This window comes from Etheostoma cragini, chromosome 7 (assembly GCF_013103735.1).
Source record: "Etheostoma cragini isolate CJK2018 chromosome 7, CSU_Ecrag_1.0, whole genome shotgun sequence".
Taxonomy (NCBI): domain Eukaryota; kingdom Metazoa; phylum Chordata; class Actinopteri; order Perciformes; family Percidae; genus Etheostoma; species Etheostoma cragini.
In genome coordinates, this window is record NC_048413.1 from 6,075,199 (window position 1) to 6,098,134 (window position 22,936).

The 22,936-nt window shown below is 40.4% G+C and overlaps 1 protein-coding gene across 4 annotated transcripts in view; it reads left to right on the forward strand.

Annotated features, from left to right (window-relative positions):
* Positions 1-22,936, forward strand: part of acap3a (ArfGAP with coiled-coil, ankyrin repeat and PH domains 3a) — a 90,067-nt gene that overhangs the window by 40,664 nt on the left and 26,467 nt on the right. For all 4 annotated transcript variants that reach the window (XM_034877935.1, XM_034877937.1, XM_034877936.1 and 1 more), the window contains exons 3-10: positions 461-580; positions 1,458-1,511; positions 12,268-12,326; positions 12,677-12,860; positions 16,186-16,230; positions 16,335-16,430; positions 17,654-17,728; positions 20,430-20,441. In XM_034877935.1, the coding sequence (XP_034733826.1) occupies positions 461-580; positions 1,458-1,511; positions 12,268-12,326; positions 12,677-12,860; positions 16,186-16,230; positions 16,335-16,430; positions 17,654-17,728; positions 20,430-20,441 (645 nt within the window). The remainder of the gene's footprint in view (positions 1-460; positions 581-1,457; positions 1,512-12,267; positions 12,327-12,676; positions 12,861-16,185; positions 16,231-16,334; positions 16,431-17,653; positions 17,729-20,429; positions 20,442-22,936) is intronic.

The window sequence follows — 22,936 nt, forward strand, 5'->3', positions numbered from 1 at the left end:
GACAGACTATGCAACACCATCACTAACAGGGACGTTGTAGAGCGTCCTCTGGTGGACAGACTATGCAACACCAACACTCAAAACATGGTTGATGGTCCTTTTTTTTTTTATATTAATTTATCAGAATCATTATTGTCATTATAAATGATTCTAATAAATGAATGGATTCTGTCTGTTTATGAATGAATATATGAATATTTAAAAGTTGTTTTTTTAAATTCGCCATTATAAATGCCTATAACGATATATCGGAAAATGCCGAATATGGGCCCGCCGTCCGGACTCCAGTTTGTAGTTGTTGAATGTGAACTTAATAATAACTTAAATTATTAAAGGTCCCAGAAATAAAACCGCGACCATGTTCTCAGTGTGAACGCTAACAAGCGCCCTGCTAGTGTTATTCTGACGTCTGTGTGGTGAAATTCATTTATCCCCTCCAACGTGTCTTTCTGCTCCTCAGCTGGTGAAGCTATGCAGTGGGATGATTGAAGCAGGGAAGGCGTACGTTAGCGCCAACAAGCTCTTCGTCAACGGCGTCCGGGATTTGTCCCAGCAGTGCAAGAAGGATGAGACCATCTCGGTGAGCTTCTGAGGAGTCCAAGTGTTGGAACCATCCTAGCCTTTATCTGGCTTTTATTTGTCATATTTATATGCACATACATATTTTTTTTCTGTCATTTAGTGGATAGGACTTTTGAAATAAGTGACTCCTGGAATTGTGTGTGTGTGTGTGTGTGTGTGTGTGTGAGAGGTCTTGGATTAACTATGTGCGTGCATGCATTGGTGAGGTCTTGTTTAACTACATTCGTGGGGTCCAAAAACTTGGAGTCCAGTATACTTGTAGGGTCCCGACAGCTTTGGGGGGCCAAAATGCTGGACCCAGCAACTTTAAAGGGCTGTTTAGGGGTAAACTTGGTTTTAGGATTATGGTTAGAATTAGGTTATGGTTAGGGTAAGGGGCTAGGGAATGCATTATGTCAATAACAGGTCCCCAAAAAGATATTGTGTTTGTGTGTGTGTGTGTGTGTGTGTGTGTGTGTGTGGACCTGAATACTAACAGATTAGTAAGCAAGCATCAGATCTGGTCTGGAAACTTACTTCTGGCTCAGCACGCAGCACCAGCGTCTTGGACTATTTCCGTTGTCGCTGACATTAAGTACTATTAAAAGTCTTCTTGGCTTCAACCGTAAGACCAATTGAGAGTTTCTTATTAAAGTCTTGTTCGTATTTGTAGTTTCCATTGTAAAACAAAAAGAAGAGAAAAAAGAAACTGAAGCAGCCTTGCAATTATAGCTTCTTTTCCTAGCTTCTTTTCCTGTATTGCTTTTATTTAGAATAAAATAAAATAAAATACATGGTTTGAGTTTTTAATTTGCTTCTTTTACTCTGCAGATGCAAACACAGCAGCAATTCGGAGTGTGTTATCTAGTTAAAGAATGTTCTGTTTTTCTTTGCAGGAGTGCCTGGAGAAGTGTGGTGAAAGCCTACAGGAAATCATCAACTACCACATGGTAAGTCAGCCTGCTCGCCACACTGTCCCCAAATCCCCATATGCTCCAAATACAGCAGCACAACAATATCATCCAACATCAACTGGCATTGAAGGCCTTGCAAGGGTCCTGGATTCTCTTTTGGAATACTTTGAAGGTCAATCTGAGCTGAGTTTGAACTTATTCTACGTGGATTACTTTTTCACATGTCAATCAGTCTGTTGCTGTGGAACTGTCAGTACCCTCAGTCAGAGCTGTATCACATCTCAGACAGTCCCACAGAGGGCAGACATGGCACAAGAAAGAAGAAGAAAAAGGGTATTTGCTGCCTTTTTTCATTGGACAGATGAAGACATGAAAGGGGAGAGAGAGGGGGGAATGACATGCCGTAAAGGGCCGCAGGTCGGAGTCAAACCCGCGGCCGCTGTGTTGAGGTGTAAACCTCTTTGTATGGGCGCCCGCTCTACCAACTGGATATACTTATACCCCACCCCTACTTCTCATTTATACGCAGTATATATCTATATAGTATGTAATAAATAGTTTATAACACATTATGATGAAGCTATTAGACCATACAATGAACATTTTAAGTGTTTATTGTTTCACAGTATTTTCATTAATTACCTTATATAGACACAGTTTGTATAATTCCAACTCTTGTATCTTTCATATTGTCATTAGTTACATTAGTTAAATTGTGCCTTATAAGAGATTGGTACAGTAAAGCCTGTTGGTGGAATTTTCTGTTTTCAAAAGTAGTTATCTACAAGTATTTTAGCAATTTCTCAAACCTGAATAACATAACAATAGTATCAATAACATTAAGGTAAAAGTTCCCTTTCCCTATCTTTGTGTCAGTATTTTCATTCACTTACATCTTCCCCCGACATTAAACAGCGCCTCTGCTTTACTGCTGTCGTTTCCCCTTCTTGCCTCTGCAGCTCCTGACCCACGACCCCCCCCTCCCGCTCTGTGGGCCTTTGAAGTCCATTAACTTTAACCCGTTGCGTGCGTGTGTATGTGTGCAATTGCAAATCAGCCACTTCCTCCCGGTGATCTGGCAGAGAGAGGTCAGCTTTACAGATGGGGGGGGGGGGTGTGTTAATGGAGCCGGGTCACTCAGCCAGGCGGGGATTAGCTTTAGCCGCTGGACAGTAGTAACCTTGAGTGTGTTACACATGGCCAGGCATGTGTACAGTATGCATGTTTGTGACTGTCGATAGCATGTCGCCATGTCTGGTATATACTGTCTATATGTGTGTGTGTGTGGGGGGGGGGGGGGGGGGGGGGGGGGGGGGGGGGCAACACTGTGAGCGTGTAGTAAAGGTTGAAATGAATGAAATGAAATGAAAAGGAAAACTTTGTCGTGCTCTACTGCTCCAAAGCCAAGAGAGACAGAAATTAGATTACATTTAACTATATTTCCACTGAACAGAGAACTCAGACAACAAAGCAGTTTAGCATCTGACCAGAAGTGCAAAAAAGTGTAAAGTTCAAGTTCAGGTTACTTTATACCAGTAGGTAAATTTGCTAGGGCATCCCTGACTCCCAGTTTTAGACACTAGAGACAATGTACAATGGGACAATAAATAAAACCGTTTAAATGTTCCAATGCTAATCAAGATGCTACAATATCTAATAAATACCAATGATTACACTTAAAACTGGCTAAAACTAAATAAAATATTTAAAAATACAAATACTATTTTTTTGTACACCTTGAGCCTAGATCAAAAACAGATAAAAGGTGGCCAGACATAAGATTAATATGGATAATAATGTTGCTTCTGAACTGCTGGATATGTAAACATTCGACCGTTTGCTTCCCCATATCGACTTAATAAAGTGACAATGTGACAATGTTCTGTTTAAAGCTTGTTTCTCCTGCAGTTTTTTTTTTTTAAAGATTATTCTTTGGGCTTTTCCGCCTTTCGTTTTTGACAGAACAGTTAAGTGAGAAAGGGGGGAGAGGGGGGGGGACATGCAGGAAAACCTGATGCTGTACTTCAAGGCATAAACCTCTTAGTACATGTGCGCCCGCTCTACCACTGAACCAACCTGGCCCCAAAACGCTGTTCCAAAATAATCTTAATGTTGAATCAACAACTATCTGAAACAGTCTCAATTTCACATATATAGTGAATACATTATAAATGGCTGAATTTAATGCACTACACATTGGTTTTAGCTAAGTGTACCTAATAAACCTGCAGCAGAGTACATTCACCTATACAACTATTACCATCCTACTTAAACATGTAACATGTGCAATTTCATACAAAATGTAAAAAAATACTCCTGAATGATTTTTTGGAAAACAATCGTATGGAATGCATGAATCTGTAGTTCTTCTTGGCTCATGAGTCTTTTAAAAACTACTGACCCCTACACTTACTGTGTAAAGACCTGTACAAGCTTCTATTGTTCATTTCTTTGTTTAATTGGAAGTACGTTTCTTTTGTAAATGCATTCATGTTTGAGCTTTGGCAGTTTTAGGACCACATGCTTCCTTTTTTAGTCAGATGCAGACTTCAGAGCTCCCATCAGTCGGTTTCTGTTACACTGATAGATCCCCTGTTTGTCTGTGTCACACTTCAGAGCCCAGAAGACGCCAGAGTGTGCGTCTGGCCTGGCCCCAGCCGGCCATTTCCTTTGAAAGCTCAGCTAGGTTTTCAGCCTGTCCCTCCCTCCTATCCATTAGAGCCGAGAGTCTGACTGGACATGATATGATATGATATAATATGATATGATATGATATGATGATTGGTTTTCTTTGTTATTTTTATGTGAAAGCAGAACAAAGCAGGAGGGGGTATCTGAATTGTATGAGACGAGTGAGACTGAAGCGGTAAGAGAGATTCCACTGAGAAATGATCATATTTGCAACAATGTGACCTTAAATGCAGGGTTGGTTATGTTGAAAAGCAAGTAGCATCTCCTTTGGGGCTCTGTCTAACCCCTCGCCCCACCCTCAGGGTTCTGCTCACAAGTCTTGGACTCTTAGTCAAGTACGACTTAAGGCGCTATTGTCTGGACTCGTGACTCGACTCAGACTCAAACCCAGGTATTGGTGACTCAAATCGGATTCTTCTTTGGGGACTCAAGACTTGGACTCGGCAGTTGGAGCCTCGACTACAACACTGCCTGATATTATCACACCGACTACTGTCAGCATTGAAGACCCGCATTGAGCTCAGGCTCGTGCAAGGGAGGGTAGAGTACGCACAGGGTCCAGGAGACATTTCATTGGTTCTTTCCAAGCTACATGTCACAGTGTAATCAGAATCAGAAAGAGGTTTCTCAGCCACAATAAGTAAAAAAACATGTATGTTAGAAATAGTTACCCGCCCCGCCTTTAACACAGCCTTTTAATAACCTCTGCTGTTGACATATTTTACATGTTCCTGTCAGGGTAATCAGGACAGACACCACATGCAGTTAACTGTGCAGCGCTCCTCCAGCACCAGCAGTGCTCCAATGAATAAGAAATTATTTTGGTTATATCTGCTGCTTGTGACGGATGTCCCACTGTGTGCATGCTTCTGCTGCCCAGCTGCCACTGAATATGAAATGGCATCGTGCAAAAGGGGCCACTGAGTGCCAAGTGCCCTTGTTGCAGCTTTGCTCGGATGCCTTTTAAAACACATGAAATAAACACATACAGGGACGTGAGCTCAGACAAGCGAGCACACCGACCCAAGAAAAATAGAAAAGAGTCTTGGCCCTTGCTTCCCTCCATTTCCTGATAGCTTGGCTCTCTCTGTTGCCAGTTCTGCACCACACAACAGAACAATCAAGCTCTGTTTTGATGAAGGCCAAGCCAAGTACAGCTCTTTTTAGTTTACTTTAACTCCGAGACTGTGCGTCTTCCAAACATTTGACAAGGAACAAGGCCACGAATTCTCTGTTTAATTCAAGCATGAAACTCAATATGAATACTTAATAAATAATTGACTTATGTTTGACTCCCTGAGCATCCATTAGAAATGAGGGAAGACTGACACAGTGATGCAAAGAGAGACCAACATTTGAGCTGCACCAGGATTATATGTAAGATTATATTTACACTAGATAGAGAGAATGTATGGATGGATTGAGAAATTAAGGTTATTACATTTCCAGTTACAATTTCCCTGATTGAATTTATCTGAATTCAATTAGTATGCAGAAGGCTGAGTGAGCTTGCATGTGGGATGCCAACGCTAGTCTCATAGGTTATATTCGGAAACTATAAAACAAAGCAAGACACAGCAGGAAGGCCTTTCTGGCTACAACTGCAATCCTTCACATTCCTTACAAACTACAACTGCATCCTTTGTTTGAAAGTAAAACGATATCCAAATGTGTCTTCACAGTGGAAACCGATACTTAACTAAAACTCCCTTTTCTGCCTGAACACTTTGCTGTTATTGTCTTCCTTAAAATACTTAATTTTTGGAATTTTGATCTCCATTTTTTGAAGGACAGGAAGACCCATAAATACTAAAGGCATTACATGCGATAGGTTCCCAAGTTATTCCAGTGTTACACTGCCTTTTCCCGTTGCATGACCCCTCAATGGCCACTTTAAAAAAGTTTATAAAGTTCACTTTTTGTTGAGGTTGTTGTAGATGTACAGGTCCATAAATATTGGGACATCAACACAATTCCAATCTTTTTGGCTCTATACACCACCACAATGGATTTGAAATGAAACAAACAAAATGTGCTTTATCTGCAGACTTTCAGCTTTAATTTGAGGGTATTAACATCCAAATCAGATGAACGGTGTAGGAATTACAACAGTTTGTATATGTGCCTGCCACTTTTTAAGGGACCAAAAGTAATGGGACAGATTAATAATCATAAATCAAACTTTCACTTTTTAATACTTGGTTGCAAATCCTTTGCAGTCAATTACAACCTGAAGTCTGGAACGCATAGACATCCCCAGACGCTGGGTTTCATCCCTGGTGATGCTCTGCCAGGCCTCTACTGCAACGGTCTTCAGTTCCTGCTTGTTCTTGGGGCATTTTCCCTTCAGTTTTGTCTTCAGCAAGTGAAATGCATGCTCAATCGGATTCAGGTCTGGTGATTGACTGGGCCATTGCATAACATTCCACTTCTTTCCCTTAAAATACTCTTTGGTTGCTTTCGCAGTATGCTTTGGGTCATTGTCCATCTGCACTGTGAAGCGCCGTCCAATGAGTTCTGAAGCATTTGGCTGAATTTGAGCGGATAATATTGCCTGAAACACTTCAGAATTCATCCTGCTGCTTTTGTCAGCAGTCACATCATCAATAAATACAAGAGAACCAGTTCCATTGGCAGCCATACATGCCCACGCCATGACACTACCACCACCATGCTTCACTGATGAGGTGGTATGCTTTGGATCATGAGCAGTTCCTTTCCTTCTCCACACTCTTCTCTTTCCATCACTCTGGTACAAGTTGATCTTGTTCTCATCTGTCCAAAGGATGTTGTTCCAGAACTGTGAAGGCTTCTAATCTGGCCTTCCGGTTTTTGAGGCTCACCAATGGTTTACATCTTGTGGTAAACCCTCTGTATTCACTCTGGTGAAGTCTTCTCTTGATTGTTGACTTTGACACACATACACCTACCTCCTGGAGAGTGTTCTTGATCTGGCCAACTGTTGTGAAGGGTGTTTTCTTCACCAGGGAAAGAATTCTTCGGTCATCCACCACAGTGGTTTTCCGTGGTCTTCCGGGTCTTTTGGTGTTGCTGAGCTCACCGGTGCGTTCTTTCTTTTTAAGAATGTTCCAAACAGTTGATTTGACCACACCTAATGTTTTAGCTATCTCTCTGATGGGGTTGTTTAGATTTTTCAGCCTAATGATGGCTTGCTTCACTGATAGCGACAGCTCTTTAGATCTCATATTGAGAGTTGACAGCAACAGATTCCAAATGCAAATAGCAGACTTGAAATGAACTGTGGACCTTTTATCTGCTCCTTGTAAATGGGATAATGAGGGAATAACACACCTGGCCATGGAACAGCTGAGCAGCCAATTGTCTCATTACTTTTGGTCCCTTAAAAAGTGGCAGGCACATATACAAACTGTTGTATTTCCTACACCGTTGATCTGATTTGGATGTAAATACCCTCAAATTAAAGCTGAAAGTCTGCAGATAAAGCACATCTTGTTTGTTTCATTTCAAATCCATTGTGGTGGTGTATAGAGCCAAAAAGATTGGAATTGTGTTGATGTCCCAATATTTATGGACCTGACTGTACCTGCGTGCTTGGTGTTGAGGTTACATTTAAATATATTTAAGGGTGGTGTTGTACTGGACACCATTATATTTAGAGGCAGAAGAGTTACACGTGTACCTCATTAGAGGCTGCAACTAATGATTATTTATCATTGTTTTTTAATCTGTCGATTATTATCTGGATTAATTGCAAAAAAAGGACGATATACGTTTCCCAAAGCCCAAGATGACGAATGAAGATTACAACTGTTGGGTTTACTCACAGCTCAAAAATATTCAGTTTACTGTCACAGAGGAGCAAGAAACTAGAAAATATTCACATTTAGGTTTCTGGAATCTGAACTTTTTTTGTTTTCATAAATAGTCGGCGAATAACTTAATACTTGATTTAGCTTTGCGGCACTAACGAAGTGGTAACTGAGAGTATACAGTACTTCGGAGTACTCTCTGTTTTGATCCGCTGTTCCGTGGACGGCCCACTTTGTTGCTGTGGCGTCGCTGTTACCTCCATTCATCACCGTTTTTTTTTAAACTTTAAAGCATTAAATCTTCAAAATACAGGCCCATGCGACTCATCTATTGAAAGCTTAGCATCTCATGATTCAAGTGATCCACTCACAAAGCATGAGATGATTTATCGCAATTATACAACTGTTATAAAGTTAAACATGCAAAGTAATAAAAAGAGATAGATAGATAGATAGATAGATAGATAGATAGATAGATAGATAGATCGATACTTTATTAATTCCACATTTAGTGGCTGGACAACCATAACACAAGAAACACATATACACATATATATTACACATACCTAAAAATAAATATAAAATTCAGTCTCAGATGGAAAAGATTCTGGCTTCTTTGTGACCGGAGAATCATCACTTATTTAAATCTCTGATGCAACACCCAGTCCCAGAGGCCCTTGTGCAAGCAGAGTAAGCGCTATAACCAACAGATGCCCAGTGGCGACAGCACAAGACGGTTGGAACTGTTAACGCGAAGCAGGGTTGTGTAAGTTTGATCTGTCAAACTTCCTGCATAAAGTCTAAAAACCTGCCCACTTTGAGATCTGATTTGACAGTTGGTGCTTACTCTTGTGCATGGATAACCAATTTGGCTAAAGATAATTGCTTGCCTTATTGCATTAGATCGGTCTGTGTCCCAACATGTCAGTGGAATGGGAGGGAAACTGGTAGTCGCTACAGTAGTCCATTGTCAGGGCGTTTTAGCTGTCTCGTTCCTCATTCCTCTGATATTGGCTCATGGAAGATGTGCCAGATATTTCTAACTTATTTACTTATATGTTTCAAAGTGTTTTCTTTGTTCAGCCACATTCCAACTCCACTGAGATGATGATAGTTATCAGTTGCTGACAAGATTTCAAATCCAAACAGAAAGGGATCTCATTCATAACCCTACAGCTTCATGTTCAACCTCAGCTTAACCCTCCTGTTGTCCTCACGGTCAAACTTGATCCATTTTCAAAAAGTCTTTAAATCAGGAATTTGGGTTTCAAACGTTCATCACACGTTCAATAACAGTTCCCTATTTTATTTAGTTTGGGCGTTTTATTCAATTTCATAGCATTTTAAGAAAAAAAGATTTAACACTTGACTCAACTCTGACACTTTATGGTAAATGTTTTTTTCTGTATTTTTTCATAGCCAAAGGCGATAAGGCTTTTTCTCTCTGTACGGTATTCTTCTTGCTAAAAACGGATGCTGGAAATTTCAATTTCCTTGCGGAGTCAGGCTCAACCACGCGAGCTACAAAGGCGTCCCTCCAATGTACTTTTTAAGATAAGATAACCAGTCAAACCCTGGTGATTTGCAGTCAAACTGGTTGGCCTTTGAGCGTGAAGTTGTGCAAGAAGCCATTAAGTGCACTTTATTTCCTTGACTATAAAGGTTGGCTCACCTGTTACTAAGTTACTGACCAGTTGGTTAAGACGGCCTCCGGTGCAGCATTGAGGGGATTTCTTTGCTCGTTGATCACGTACAGTGAAGTGGATGCTTTGGTCCCAGTGAGTTTATAGAGCAGTAAAAGGAACACTTAACCCACCATCAAACCAAACTCATCTCTTTTAGAGTTAGTGGGAGGAATACAATGACCACTTCCATCTCAGCCACACTTTTATTTTCAACTCAAATCAAACTCATGAAAATGTATTTCTATTCTTGTCAGTGGCTTCATCTTTAAACAACCTACAGTGGCAAGCATATCAAAGTGTCTTACTCATCATCAGTGGCTGTAATCCCCAAGTTAAAATGCCCATTTATAGTTTTATTCAGGGGCAGGATGAGGATGCAAACCCTTTAACCAATATAGCTGCTTAGTTTTGGTGAAAGCACATGTGCTCTGACAGTTTGTCTGAGTGGGTTTGCTCCCTGCGTTGGATGCAGACTCCGCAGTGTCACATTGTCACAAAAGCCTCCTCTCCTCCCGCTCTCGCTTCCTCCCTCCCTCTCTGCCCGAGTGACCTATTTAGCAGCAGCGGCAGCAGCAGAATGGCAGCAGTGATCACAGAGGATGTCCTCAGACGGTGAAAGAGAGGAGGAGTGTCCTGAATGCGAAACACCTAAAAGACGGCAGGGTGTTATTGTGTCACAGCGAGTGGAGTTTGAGTCTGAGTGGCATTCCTTCACCATTCAATCCAACAGGCATTAATGGCTCATTTGCATTATTTGCATGCATCATGTGAAAAAAGCTATGTGATGTCGCCCTCTGTTGGTGAGAAATCCACTGCAGGTGGTTTGACTGTAGCACACTGTTGTTTTCCCTCCAAATATCTTAATGCTTTGAATGAGAAACGCCCAAAATGTGCATAATTTTTCAGTTTTCATGTATTGGTAACAGTAATAACAGTCAACGTCTTTATTTGTAACTTAAAAATCACTTCTTTGTTAACTTTAACTCTGACCTATGGTGTGTTTTGACCCAGTGTTAGTGTTATTTGTTTGTAGTATAGTTGGGTCAGGGGTTTAAGAAGTATTTAAATCTTTTACTAAAGTAAAAGTACCTGTACATTGATGTAAAAATACTCAAGATAAGTATAGAAGAAGTATGATCAGCAGAATGTATTTGAGGGTCAAAAGTATAAGTACTACTTATATGATTGATATATACAGTTAGATATTTAGTCTACAAGTCGTCTGTAGGGATTGGTGTCTTCCAAAGCATTATAAATCTAATAAATAATAAAAAATAAATCTGAGAGCTTGTGATATGATTAATGGCGTAGGAAACAATAGAGCTGGGCAAAATGGAGAAAATTAAATATCACAATAATTTTGACGAAATACCTCGATATCGATACGGCAACGATATTGTAGTGTTGACCATTGGTGCTTTCACAAAAATGTACACAATGAGATTTATGATAAATAATCATCAGTAATGTGAATATAATGAGTAAGTGAATAATAGAAGAGCTACAACAGCCCGCTAAGTTCAGAAAATGACATCACCTTACCGTAATACCGCCTTTAAAACCAGGAATTTCATTTTATAATGCGATATTACAACATCCAAAATCTAAGATGAAATCTTTATCACTATATCAATATATAATATTGATACATTGCACAGCTCTAGGAAACAAGAGACTTTTTGTATTCATTCATTAATTTTTTTGTTAAAGATTGGATAATTTGACCATTTTGAGCCTTATGCATGTATTTAAAAAGAGATCTTCTGCAAAATGGGAGAAACATATCTTTGGTGGGAGTGCTACTAACTCATAGGGCTGTGAAACGTGACATGGGACCCTGGGTAAAACACGTCTTTCTTTACACAAACAAGTCAACAAGGTTTAATCTTCAGTAATGAGTTGGATTGTGTATTTCTTTTATGTGAAATTGTAATGTGAAAAGGGCTGAGGACCTACAGCTGTTAAATAAATGTAGTTTTACAATCTATTCTGTCTGGCTCCCAAACTTCAACTAGGGTAAGATGCGGCTTCTAGATTTTTAACCTATACAGCGAGACATCCAAGATATGATATGTGATATGTTGTTTTATTGTTGTTTTCTGATGTGAAGCTCTTTGGAGATCTGCTGGTTGCTGTAAGTGCTGTATAAAGAAATGTTGTTTGATGGATGGGTTGATTGATGACTTGAAAATAGAGCTTTTTATGTTTGGATTGTTAGTCTGTTATTATTTTTTTAACAACTTGTTTCTTCATAAAATGTTAAAGAATTGTGGGGAAAAAATCCCCATCATAACTTCCTAAATCCAAAGATGCCTTCATATAGCTTGTTTTGTTTTATACCAACAGTGAAAAGCCCAACGATTTTTATATTTTAAAATACAAAGCAGCCAATCCTTAAATTTGACAAGCTGGAACTACATCATATCTGGCATTTTGCTTTTAAAAATTACTTTAAAACTTTAGAATCTATTATCAGAACTGTTGAGAATACATTTTCTGTTTGGAACACTTGCACAAGCCATGAAGTAAAAACTTTGCCCATGCCTTTCAACTCCAGCTGTCCATAGCTTTATGTTTCAAAAACATAATCAAGACATGCTAACCCCCTCTTTTCGTCTGTTTCAGATCCTGTTTGATCAAGCTCAGCGGTCTGTAAAGCAACAGTTGCACAACTTTGTGAAAGAGTGAGTAACCCTACAGAACTTTAAGATGTATAAACTATTCAACACAGCCAGAAAAAGCCAGAAAGCCCTGAGCCTTTAAAGAGCCAATGTACCCTTGTTACCCCCTGAAAACCTTTTTGGTGTCTTGAAATATTAACCAGAGTACAACCTTTTACAGCCGAGAGATTGTGTCACTGAGGTATCATGAACAATCCAGCGGAAGTAGATTTCCTGTAACAGCACTGTGACTTTGTGTTGGCTCTAAATATCCAAAGATCTTTAATTCTTGAGATCTCCTGCTCTGAACTTTGGGTTCTTTTGTGATCCAGTTTGAAGTTACTAATGTCTCACTACTTCTCTGTGTCTATTAGCGACGTTCGCAAGTTCAAGGAGACCAAGAAGCACTTTGACAGGGTGCGTGAGGATTTGGAAATAGCGCAGGTGAAGAACGCTCAGGCGCCGAAGAACAAGCCTCACGAGGTGGAAGAAGCCACCGGCACATTAAGCCTCGCTCGCAAATGCTTCCGACACCTCGCTCTGGACTACGTGCTACAGGTTAGACACATGACTCAATCCTTGTTAGAGAATGTACAGTGTGTTGCTTTTATGAATTCAACGATATTGTATTTTCCTTTTGAACGAAGACAGAGACATCTAGAGCTGAGGTCTTCAACCCTTTCTAAGCCAAGGACCCCTTAACTGATCGGATCGGGGACCTGCTTCTACATATACTACATTGTAGGGCGGCCTATAATGTTGCTTTGCCTGTCCATCCACACGCTGCGGAGCGGAGGAGGGTCTAACTAGTCCACACAGTATTATGGGATGGTAGAATAAGGTGCTCTGGTTTATTGGCATTTCTTTAAACCAATCCGAGTTATCATAGGCGGGTCGTAGCGCCGCACATAGCCGCTATAAAATACATCTGGGAGAGAAAACTCAGATTGGACGGATAGTCTAGCTAAAGTGTTGATATCTATTTCAAAGAGACACAGATGAAAGCGGGGTGAAAAGCCTGTCGTCGAGAGGTTGGAGACGGGACATCATTTAAATACGTGGATACCGGGACACGTTTTGAGACGGTCTCTCCTGGTTTAGAGCCCGACCGATGAAGGATGTTTAAGGACGATACTGATACGAATGTTAGGTTAATTAAAAATCCAATATGCCGATAAATCGGCCGATATATATATATATATATATATATATATATATATATCATTTTTTTTAAATAATCCAGGCCTGTTACAATACATAAACAGATTTCTCTAACATCAGTTATTTGTAGGTATTCATGAGTTCTCACTAAAGTAATAGGATAATAATTTGTTTTATTGTCACAACAGAACAGAAGAACATCAAGATATATTAAATTTCTGATAAATAAAATGTATAAAAATACAAACTTAAGATATGGAACTTAAAGTCCTTTGAACAAAAACACATTGACCCATTTGTGCCGGATGCTTTGCGCCGACACATTACATCTACCGCCGGTTACTGCGTTGCGCAACTCTGAACCTCCTGCCGGCTGCTGCGTGGCTCAGCATTTTGTATTCGTCAGTCTTTTCATGACGCGTGCAGCAGAGAACGCACTGTCATTGGTTCAAATACACATGAGGTGGGTCTTGTTGGCTATTTAAAGCCATTTGACCACCAAAATTGACCGTAGTTTGCTGAAAATCATGCCAATCAACCAGACTTACATGTGTGTTTGTTTATGAATTTTTGAGAAACGAGCGAGAAAATGGCTCCGACAGAGGAGGATTCTGACAGCGAGGGCAGTGACATTGAGGTGGAAGATAGAGAGGAGTTTGGGAGGGAGGATGTGGTGGATGATGATGAAGAATGCTGGATGATCCTTTCCGCCACGCAGCAGCCGGCAGGAGGTTCAGAGTTGCGCAACGCAGTAACCAGCGGTAGATGTAATGTGTCGGCGCGAAGCGTCTGACACAAATGGGTTAACAAAAAAAAAAAAATCAGTGTTGCCACCAGGGACGTTGTAGACCGTCCTCTGGTGGACAGACTATGCAACGCCATCACTAACAGTGACGTTGTAGAGCGTCCTCTGGTGGTATGCAACGACAACACTCATAACATGATTAATAGTTTGTATTTTTTTTTTTTGTATTCATTTACCATTAATCATTTTTAAATAATCATTTATGATTCGGATAAATGAATACTTATGATATTTCGGTAAAATGCCTAATTTCGGCCCACCGATATATCTCACCAACGACAGCATGACGTGCGTGCGTGACTGACTGACGTTGTCATATAACTGTAAAAAACGTGGACGCTGTTGGACTCTGTTCAGAGGGCATTATTATGTATTCACGTGTTTTCATTCCCAGTACAATCGGGGAATGACCGTGACGTGTCCCTCATACCCTGCAGCGATGTCTGCGTCCGTCCTTCTTCCTGTTTGACACATTCTCCTCTCTGTTCATATGCAGCATGCAGTTTATTATGCCCACAAGTTGTAACCTCCTTCCCACGTCTGCCTGCCGGTAAAAGAGAGACTGATTCAGTGTGATCGCTGCGATGATGGCCGTGCACTCTTTTCCATTCTTCACTCTGTCTGCTGGCAGCTTTTTCTGTCTCACTGCTCCCAGACACGTCATCCTTTGAGTCTTAAATTCAAAGAGTCTCAAGGCAGAAAAGGTCAAAGCTGGAGGGACATGTGCTGTATATATATAAGTGTCCTCTTAAATGTAGCACAAAATGTTATTTAGCTTAGCTTTCGCTTACGCTGTACGATGCAAAGGGAATGCCACAGGGACGCAGCTACTGTTCATCCGTAATGGGACATACAGAGTAAAAGTACTAGGACTGGGTTGGGGTAATCAATTTGCGAATGAAAATAAATCTTTCTGATATTGATTAATTATATCCTGAAATCAATTTTCCAATATTTGCCTTTCAAACGTGGGGGATCAATTCTTAATGCAAACATTAAGTTGTTGCATTATGAAAAGTATTTGAGGGGTTACTTATTGCTTGTACAATTTACAGCATAAGTTTCATGAGAAGAAAAAGCAAAGCAAAATTGGTATTGTAAGGGATTTTCAAAGAAAACGCTATTATTGTTTGCTCCTGGAACACATTAACAGTGTTGCACTGAGTCGTTAACATGACAAGTGACAGAGCAGGAACCCCCCTAATACATTTTTGTTTACAATGTAAAACTGAATAAACTCGGCCTACAGCAACAAGTAGGGTGGACTAAAGCCTTTAAACATTTAGCATAAAAAGCTAAGCTAATAACTGTTGCCATGGTTTGATAATTAATGTTTTAATGTAAAACATACATGTTGTAAATCTTTTGGTGGACCTGGATCTGTGGATGGCCTGAGTGTCTACCTTAACTATAGGTCAGTAACCAGTGGGGAATTATAATAATTAAATGTCTAAAATGGATTCATATTAAGATGTTTTGTTTCTCAAAAAAACTTTAAAAAAACAAAACAATTTGGAGGCCCCCCGCATTGATTCTGAGGACCCCCTAGGGGCCCCGGACCCCACGTTGAAGATCCCTGGTCTAGTTGGAGTTATCTCAACAGCCTGCAGGTGTCAAATATGCTGTATTTTTATATTGTTAACAATGTTTTTTATTCATTTTTCATTGCAGTTACAATTTACAACCCCCCCGATATGGCAGTTTCACAGTAGCAGCTCACCTATGTCTTCCTTTTTTCCAAACCGCTCAAACGGCCTTCGGATTTTCACATACACCCCCAATTTGCCTCTCAATATATATACAGTACTTACAAAATATGGTATATTTTTATGAATATCTTTAAAACCAAAATAAGTACTCCAGACTAGTCTAATTTATGATTTATATCTAGAAACACATCTTTCTGTTTTTCTGCAGATCAATGTCCTCCAGGCCAAGAAGAAATTTGAGATCCTAGATGCTGTAAGTCTACGCAGACACCAACACACACCTGCCTCTTCATATACCATATCCATATACAGCTGCAGGGTCGTAGCACTTCCTAATATTGCCTCTGTCCCGCCCAGATGCTGTCCTTCATGCACGCCCAGTACTCGCTGTTCCAGCAGGGCTACAACCTGCTGGATGAGATCGACCCCTACATGAAGAAACTGGCTGCTGAGGTGAGCAGAGAGATGTGAGCTGGGTCGCTCCCACAGGCGCTCTGGCTACAATTGGGGGGGGGGTTGTAATTGAAAATTTTCAGCCAGATATATCGATTTTTTAAATATTCTTATTCAAGGATGAAAATGAAAATATGGATATTCCATGGAAGTTCCAGTAATAAGCAGGCATGTGCCGGATAAGATTCTGTCGGTATGATGAACCTTTAGTAAAAATATCATGGTGTCGCAGTATTGCGGTATTACAGCTTATTATTTTGAAATATCTGGGTAAATCAAACACAATGTATTTTATTATTTAACTGCACTTTCTGTCCTACAACTGAAAATTGTAGTGGTTTTGAACCTTTGCCTTTTCAATCTGCGTTATCCCTTTAAAATGGTAACCGGCCCGTGCAATAAGTCCAGCAATAAGGGTTTTTTCTTTTAATAAAAATGGAACATTGCACAGTCAAACACAGAACATTTATCACAAAACATAGTTATAATAATAAAATTAACAATTCCAATGAAAAATATGAGTGCCTTCGTCATATTGCAACTTCTACCATCATGTTAAATAAAATACTAGAAAATAAATGAAAAATCCACTGAAAATGGACATTTCTGTAAACAATCTGTGATATGGAACATAATTCCAGTATGTATCTTATAAAAAGAGAATGTCCATTATAACAAATATTTGAGGGTTGCTTCTAGCTTGTATTAAAGGTCCCATGGCATGAAAATGTTGCTTTATGAGGTTTTTTAACCCCCCCCCCCCCCCCCCCCCCCCCCCCCCCCCCCCCCCCCCCCCCCCCCCCCCCCATCCTGCCTATGGTCCCCAGTGGCTAGAAATGGTGATATGTGTAAACCGATGGGTCGATCTGGAATCTTATGAGGTCATAAGGGGAAAGGTTACCTCCCCTTTCTTTGCTTTGCCCAGCCAGAGAATTTTGCCCCCCCATTAGAGAGAGACATTATGGCTTTTAAACGAGCAAAGTGGCTGTTGGTCCCCCCCCCCCACACCTTTATAAAAAGAGAGTTCACTTCAGTTACAGTATTAGGGGACCACTAAGGTCTATACAAGAGAGACTTCAGATACAGTATTAGGTGACCACTAAGGTCTTTATAAAAGCATCCAAAAAGCACCATGTCATGGGGACTTTAACATTTTTGGAGAGCTTTTACGGGATGCACTTTTGACAGAAACAGTGAACTTGTTTTTAATTTTCAACTTTCAGCTGGATCAGCTGGTGATTGATTCAGCCATGGAGAAGAGAGAAATGGAGCATAAACATGCAACCATCCAGCAAAGAGTGAGTTCCTATTTGTTGTAATACCAAATGCAAATTTTAATGAATTCTAGCAAAAATTGGCAGGGTTATGTGCTGGTCTTGAAAGGCCAGAGTTTAGTTTCCTCAACCAAAAGGCCTCAGAAGTTCCTAAATACTCCAAACTATATTTTTGCACAATGTGTATGCAAACCCTTTATCTTTCTTACTATTTTATATACAGTATGTACTGTATATACTTGCTAGAAACTGTGCACCACTTTCCCCCCTTGTTTTTCTTTTGCACTACTTACATTTTATATTTTTCATATTTTTATATTTTTTATATTTTGTGTTGAAACTGCAAAGGGTTGCTTCAATCTCATTGGACAGGCACTGCACTTGTGTATAATGACAATAAAGGCATTCTATTCCATTCTGTTCTAAATTTGATTCAATATACTGTTATAGGCAGTTATAAAAGTTAGTTATAAAATGATTTTTATATATGATTCTGTGCTGTACACCTACACCTGTAAACTAAAAGAGTTTACAGGTGTAGGTGGATTGTGCTGCAGGAGTGTGTTTGATCCTTTTCAGCGACAGAGCAACTGATCAAATCAGGTTGGAATTTAAATTTGAGAATCCTGCAGAAAAACAGATACAGATATGGCTTCAGTGTTTTCTTTCTAAAAAAACAAAAACAAAACATGAGTTAAATACACGTTGAGAGGATGCACAGTCCACTTTTTCCATAAATGGCAACGCTTTATTTCCTATTTTTCTTACTTAGAAGTACTACCCAATTGAATGTGTTCACATTTTTTATAGATAACTAGTAAGTTGTGTGTTGGTCGTGGTGAGCTGAGTGGGGGCCTGGGTGGGGGGTTGGTCATTTTATGTTACACGGTACTCTATAATTTAATTGAAATATTTCTTCTACATTCTTATCATTTATGTTTTGATTTTGGATTATTTTGGATTTTTATGTGTCCATAAAAAAATTGTAAATTGTAGCTGGTGACTGGAAGTATTGTATTGGAGATTTCCATCAAAATTATTTTGGGGGGAAAAAAGTAGAGGAGGCTCTTCAGATGCAGAAAGAATTGTTTTACATGTGCAAAATTAGAAGAAAAGTGAACTTTTCAGACCTAGGGCCATTGACAGGACAACTTCAACTTTTTAGAAGCCTCTGGTGTTGTTTTTTCTTCGTCAGTGTGCACGCGTTCTTTTTTTTATCTGACACTTCTCTGATAACCTTGGATTCAAGAGTGCAGAGCCTTTCATGTATTTCCCCGCAAGGAAGGATTCAGACAGTTGGGATGGTGTTAGAGTTCTACACTCATACGGGTTTTTGACCCTGAGGAATCTTCCTTTTGTCGGTTGGGGTTCTGCCGGTGGATACTGAGCTGTTGTGAGAATCTAACAGGGTGAGAGCGTGCACACACACACATCTCACCTCTAAGATCCAGTCCGCCCAGTGTTGGCCCACTGCATTTGTTGTGACTGGGGAGGGATTAGACCTGGGCTGCTGGGAAGTGTTTGAGTAATCCTTCTTACAAAGTCCAGGCATTGATTTACGCATTAAATGTGGTGGAATTAAGTGTTTTTAAGATAAATTAATCCCACTGTTGTCTGCCGTAGATGGTCAGCACATTAGCTCCAGTTTGTGCTGAGCCTCACTGTGCTCTTAGTCCAGTAAAGTGCTGACCGGATGGTTTGCTGAGCGTTTTTAGCCCCACTGGTGCCCTGGCCCTATGTCAGTCACCACTTTGGTGCAGACTGAAATATCTCAATAACTATCAGGGTTCAACTTTAAGGTTGTTGTTTTTTTTTACCTTGCCCAGGCAAGTAAAAATAATTCTAATTGCCCACACTACGTTTTTCTGGCCCCTATACACAAAGTTATTTTTATATCAGAGATATTACAAAGACTTTAGTAAATGGCTATATTTGACCTGATCTGTTAGCCAGACTATTAGTGTCCCACTTATGTAAAATAACCGGCAAGGGGGGGGGGTTGTCGGCAGATTGTAGCTTCCGTGCCAGTGAGAGGCTCTAGCATTTGTTTACTGGATGAAGACGTTCCTTTGAAAAATGATCCACCTTTATTTGCCTTGGACTCGTACTTGGTGCAAACTATGCAAAACATTGTAGAGCAATAGAGCACATGAATTTTGTACAGACAAAATCCTACTAACTTTGCCCAGCGCCCCCATGCCTTTACATTGGTCATTCTAGTGAAATATTTCAAATAATGGATGGATTCAAATAGGCTCTATGTCTGCCATGTTGTTGTTAAATAATTCAGAAAGCCTTGTTTCCAGCGGGCCGACGTGCGGCTCCTCCGTAGCCCAGGATCAGTGACCATCTGTCAGATGCTCTCCCTCCAGGCGCTGCACTCTGTGCTGTGGGTAGAGGGACGGGGATGGGCTGGATCACATGTGGGGCCAGTTATTGATCCGTTTTTTTTGTATTTTCTGCTAGAGCTGTTAGACACTAAGCTTAATGCACCATGGGACATACACTGGTCTATAGGAGTAAATGAACAAGGTCAGGTCAGGGAGTTGAAACCACATTCAAATCTGCACATTTCAAATATTGTGGTAGTCAGTGTGGGATGTTCATTGCTTTAGGATGAGTTGAAATTGACAAGATTATCATATGATCATCACCTAAACTAGTCTGGGTTTCTAACGCTGTGTTTTCTTATTCCTATGCTCCTAACGCCACCGTCTCCCCTCAGACCCTCATGCAGGTGAGTACTCCTACTTTTGTTTTCTCATGTGAATTTTCATCTTTACACTGTGTGTGTGAGTGTGTGTGTGTGTGTGTTAGGGCTGCACAACATTTCGTTTTTTTTCACAAAAGGCAATGGACACTTAGAGATCTTTTGTGTAAGGTGAAAGAGAATATCAGTAGAATAGTGGTGCCATTTACTGTATATTCAATTCAATGTTCAATTTAAAATAATGTTAAAAGGCAAGTTAGTTGTATTTTAGCAGAATGCTGAAAGCTGCAGAACTGAGTAAACTGTATCTTTTGATTTATCATGAGTAAAACAGTTACCGCGACATTTAACAACATAATCGCATTATGCATATATTTTCCTCATATCGTGCAGCCTGTGTGTGTGTGTATGTGCAACTGTGTGTGTGTTTGTAAGTGTGTTTGCCAGTGTGTGTGTGTTTGTGAGTCTGTGTGTGTGTGTGTGTGTGTGTTTGTAAGTGTGTGTGTGTGTGTGTGTAAGTGTGTGTAACCAGTGTTGTTGACACACACTGTCGAGTCCGAGTCACCACAGAAGAGTACGGAGTATTTTTTAACTGTGGCCCTGCTACTTTTACTTCAGTACCAGATGTGAGTACTTCTTCCACCTCTGCCTACTGCAGGCTCCAGATGAACTACTCTTCTCATTCTGACTCTGAAACATTTAAAATATCAGATTTATTTACGCCAGAAATTGTAGCCTGTATTTTGTAATCCTTTTGAAAAGCATACCCTACTTTGTTATCTTTCTTTCCTTTCTTTTAAAGACAGATATTGCCCCCATGTTTCTTTTCTTCCCCATTGCATCAAGCATGTGAAATAAGCCTTGTGTAAACTTCCACCGGGGGAAGGAGGGTCAGTCTTTACTCAGCGCAAGCAAAAGGAACCAGGAGAGCAGAAAAGGGAGTTAAAGTGCTTCAACTGTCACTATTATTGGCTGTGAGCACCGTGCAGTGGAAAGCATCTAAATTCCAGAGCCATTCATTTTTAACAGCAGATTTTATGGAGGAGTCCAGTTTAAGGCAGTCGGCTCCTTCTGCTATTCTCTATTCCTACATGCCCCCCGTAATTTTCATTATCAGTTGACCTGCATATTATTTTCTTGACTCATTTATGTTTGTCTGTAAAATAGTCATTGTAATTTCCAAAAGAGATGTATTCAAGCTTCTGGTTTTATTGAGCCAACAGTCCTAAACCCAAAGATATTCAGAGCACTGTCGTATTAGACGATAAAAACTATGACATTCTCTATACAAAAGCCACAACCAGCTAGCGTTTGGCATTTTTGCCTGAAAAATAACTACAGCGATGAATAAATTATCCAAATAGCTGCATTTTATTTGCGATCATTGCAGCTCAAATAAAATGATATGGTAGCGGTCAGAAAAAACTAGTTAGATGAGGTCATCAGAAGAAGAAACGTCACATCTTGAGTGCTGTTTGAGTCTCCTCATTCTTTACATCCCTTTTGGACTCCAACCCAGCTCATTAGAGCATATTTAACCGTCTAAGGGGTGTGTTTATGTGCATTCTGGGCGTGCTGGTCTTACACAGAGGTATGTTCAGGTGCATTCTGGGCATACTGGTCTTACACGGAGGTGTGTTCTGGTGCATTCTAGGTGTGCTGGTCTAACAGGGAGGTGTGTTCAGTTGCATTCTGGGTGTGCTGGCCTTGTAGGGAGGTGTATTCAGGTGCATTTTGGGTGTGCCGGTCTTACAGGGAGGTGTGTTCAGGTGCATTCTGGGCGTGTTGGTCTTATAGGGAGGTGTGTTCAGGTGATGACCTCTGATTGGTTCGCACAAAACACACCTGTGATTTAAAACCCTTTAGGACCATGCACCCAGTGCACCGACCCTCACTAGTCACCGTCACTAGCAAAAGTGGATTTGGACACGCCCTAAACGCATCATGCCCTTACATTGTTAAAACACGGCTTGTAGTGATAAGGAGACACAGAAGAATCCTGCAAATGGGGCGACCTCCAGCGACCACCCAGAAGTAGAGTGTACGCCCCTCAAAACGGCCGGGTTCGACTCCGACCCTCAGCCCTCTCTCTCCTCTTTCCTGTCCTCAAGCTGTCCTATCAATCAAAGTGCATAAAAGCCCAAACAATCATCTTTAAAATTACAAAAAAACAGCACATAAACACACTCCACAACTTCACAGCATTGTGGAGTAAGGTCTGTCTACACCACACACACATTCTGTGTTGTTTGCATTTCTTTAAACCAAGGCTGCCCAAGTTGGGGCCCACTGACCAAGTGTGGCCCGTGCTTTTTTGTTTTGGCCCACCATGGATTTGACATGCTCATGCTTATTGTCCTCTTACTTTAAAAGTAATGACTACGAAACATACATTTTGTGCAGTTAAAAGGTATTCTGAGTTGAACAGCAACGTAAAGCACAGTGCTGTTTAACTTCCCATTTAAATTACATAACGTACGTATGTTTTCTCTGCAGATAATGGCAAGAATTACGGTAATCCT